This window comes from Propithecus coquereli, unplaced genomic scaffold (assembly GCF_000956105.1).
Source record: "Propithecus coquereli isolate 6110/MARCELLA unplaced genomic scaffold, Pcoq_1.0 Scaffold45, whole genome shotgun sequence".
In the NCBI taxonomy this organism is placed as follows: domain Eukaryota; kingdom Metazoa; phylum Chordata; class Mammalia; order Primates; family Indriidae; genus Propithecus; species Propithecus coquereli.
The window spans coordinates 532,089-534,672 of NW_012150285.1; the positions used below are offsets into that span (position 1 = coordinate 532,089).

Here is a 2,584-nt window from a genome sequence, read left to right on the forward strand (position 1 = left end):
AAAAATTCTATGTTGAGAACTGTAACTAAGCATTTCTGGACCATACCACAGACTTGGGGTAAGGTTTTCTATCATCTTCTAAGGACTTCTGGAAACCTAAAGAAATAGAAATTCTTTTTTAGCTATTAACATTTTGATTTCTAGTAGTGTTTTCATTATGGGTAGCAGTGGTATTATGACTTCAAATATTAGTAAATGTGTGAGATTTTTCTTCTTGTTCTTTTTTAAATAGCTGATTATTTTCATGGCATTAGCCAATGGAGTTTCCAGAATAAAAACAGGACCAGTTACACTCCATACGCAAACAGCTATACATTTTGCTGAACAACTAGCAAAAGTGAGTATTCCATCAGAAAGAGTAATTGATTTTTATTGTGGCGGATTTTGGGTTAACTTTTAATGAGCAGAAAAATTAATAGTAATCATGATTGCTATCACTTACTGAGTACTTGCTGTGTGACAGACACAGCTAATTCAACAATTTATCTGAATCACCTTACTCTATATAACCATTGTAGGTGGCTATTTATTATTATTACCATTTTACATATGAGTAAAGTGAGGCAGAGAGATTAATTTAATTGTTACAGGTCACACAGTTTTTTAGTGGCAGAGCTGGGCTTTGAGCAAACCTGGGAAAGCATACTTCAAAGCCCATGTTATAACCTGTGTGGTACTGCCTTAAGAGCAGCTTTGTGTGTTTTAACTGGGTGACCTGGGGCAAGTTTCTCCATCTTACTATACCTCAGTGCAGATAGTTGTTAGTTATCTGTAAATTCAGAGACTTTAAGTCTCCTTCAAATTCTAAATATTTGTACTTAGGTTTATATATAGGCTAAAAATGCCTTCCATAACTGCTACTTGTGCTTCGTATTTACATATGCTTGTAATTTGGAAAATATACATATACACATTTATAACTACATAAATAATGTGGTTATCTAGCTCACAATTCAATGTTTATTCATTCAGCAATAATTTCACATGTCTGCTGTGTGTCAGTACACTGCCACATAATACTGAACTGAAAGAATTTGTGAACACTACTGTTCAGTAAGGCTCCAGAGGGATGGTTTTCAAATTGTATTTCAAAGAATCTTAAGATTTTAGGCATACTTAAAATTCCCTTGCCACAAACTCAGGCAACCTACTCAGATTTGAGTTGGGGTTTTTTTTGAGACTAAGTCTTGCTATGTTACCCAGGCTGGTCTTAAACTCCTGGGCTCAAGTCATCCTCCTAGCTCAGCCTCCCAAGTAGCTGTGATAACAGGTGTGTGCAACTGTGCCTGACTAGTTGTTTTGATTTCAATTCAGTTTTGTTAAAATAAATCACATTTGCTTTAAAATAATTATGTTTCCAAAATACAGTGATAGAGATCAAATATTTCTAAGCCAAATTTAATCAGTGAAAAATACAGTGTTAAACCCAATAAAGATGAAGGAACATGTTAATCACCACTACCACCACCCTCCTCCCCACCTACCTTCTCTGAACTCGATCTTTTTGAATTATATATTTAGGGAATTAAATTAGCAAGAAAAGCTTAGGGAAATTAAAGGATAATTTGATACTTGACAGGATAAAAATACAAATGTTTTAGTTCCATGTTTCAGAAAAATTTTAGGAAGTAGGGTGTGGAGGTGCATTATAATGAGCAATTGAGATTTCAAAGTTAATATTTCCTAGACTACACTCCTGGGGGTTCTGGGTCAGTGGGCACAGAGGCATATATATTCTGACAAAACTCCGCAGGTATGTATACTTCTGAACAAGAACCATGGTTCCAAAACAAAATATTTTATGTCTAGGCTGTTGAATTTCTCAGGAATCATTTCATCTTTGTGTCTCTGTAGGTTTTTCAATAAAATAAGTTTGACATTAACTCCCTGTCTACTTAAGCTGGAGTTATAGGCCCTTTCCTCTATCCCTCTTCATAGTGCTTATATACTAAATACTCTTCTGATTTCAGGCAAAATTTATTGTGAAGAAATCAGAAGATGAAGAAGATGCCTCTAAAGACACTTATATTATTGAATGCCAAGGAATTGGGATGACAAATCCAAATCTATAGGGTATTTGCCTCTTAAATGATACCTCAAGTATGTATTGCACTAATTCATTTCATAAATACTGTAAAACGATGAATAGGAAGTAACCTATTAAAAGACCTGACTTAAATTTGGAGATGAAGTTCAATGTTGTAGATTTGCTGAGAATGCTTCATCAAATTAATCTCACTTTGAGTATCTCCTGAGATATGGACAATGAAATATGAGAGTTGGTGGATATGTATGATAGCTGACTTCAATAGTAAAGTATTGAAATAAAATATCTTTATATCTGAAGTAAATGTGTTTTTCTTTTTTATGTAACAAAGTCAGAGATACATATAATTTGATCTACAATTAGTGTATAATTCTAATCTCTTTGCTGAAATCTCATCTAAAGTATAATGAGACAATTTTATGCAAGTGTACTTGCTGTGTCAACAGTAACACTTAATAGATATTGTCTTATTCTAATTATATGTCCCTTCTATCTAGTGGGCACTTGGTAAATATTTATTAAATTTAAATCTGTTGA

The 2,584-nt window shown here is 33.4% G+C and overlaps 1 protein-coding gene across 2 annotated transcripts in view; it reads left to right on the plus strand.

Moving 5' to 3' along the window:
• RTCA (RNA 3'-terminal phosphate cyclase) overlaps window positions 1-2,351 on the plus strand; it is a 23,484-nt gene extending 21,133 nt beyond the window's left edge. For both annotated transcript variants that reach the window (XM_012654895.1, XM_012654896.1), the window contains exons 10-11: window positions 233-337; window positions 1,971-2,351. In XM_012654895.1, coding sequence (XP_012510349.1) covers window positions 233-337; window positions 1,971-2,072 — 207 coding nt within the window. In that variant the 3' untranslated portion in view covers window positions 2,073-2,351. The remainder of the gene's footprint in view (window positions 1-232; window positions 338-1,970) is intronic.
• The last annotated feature ends 233 nt before the right edge of the window (window positions 2,352-2,584 follow it).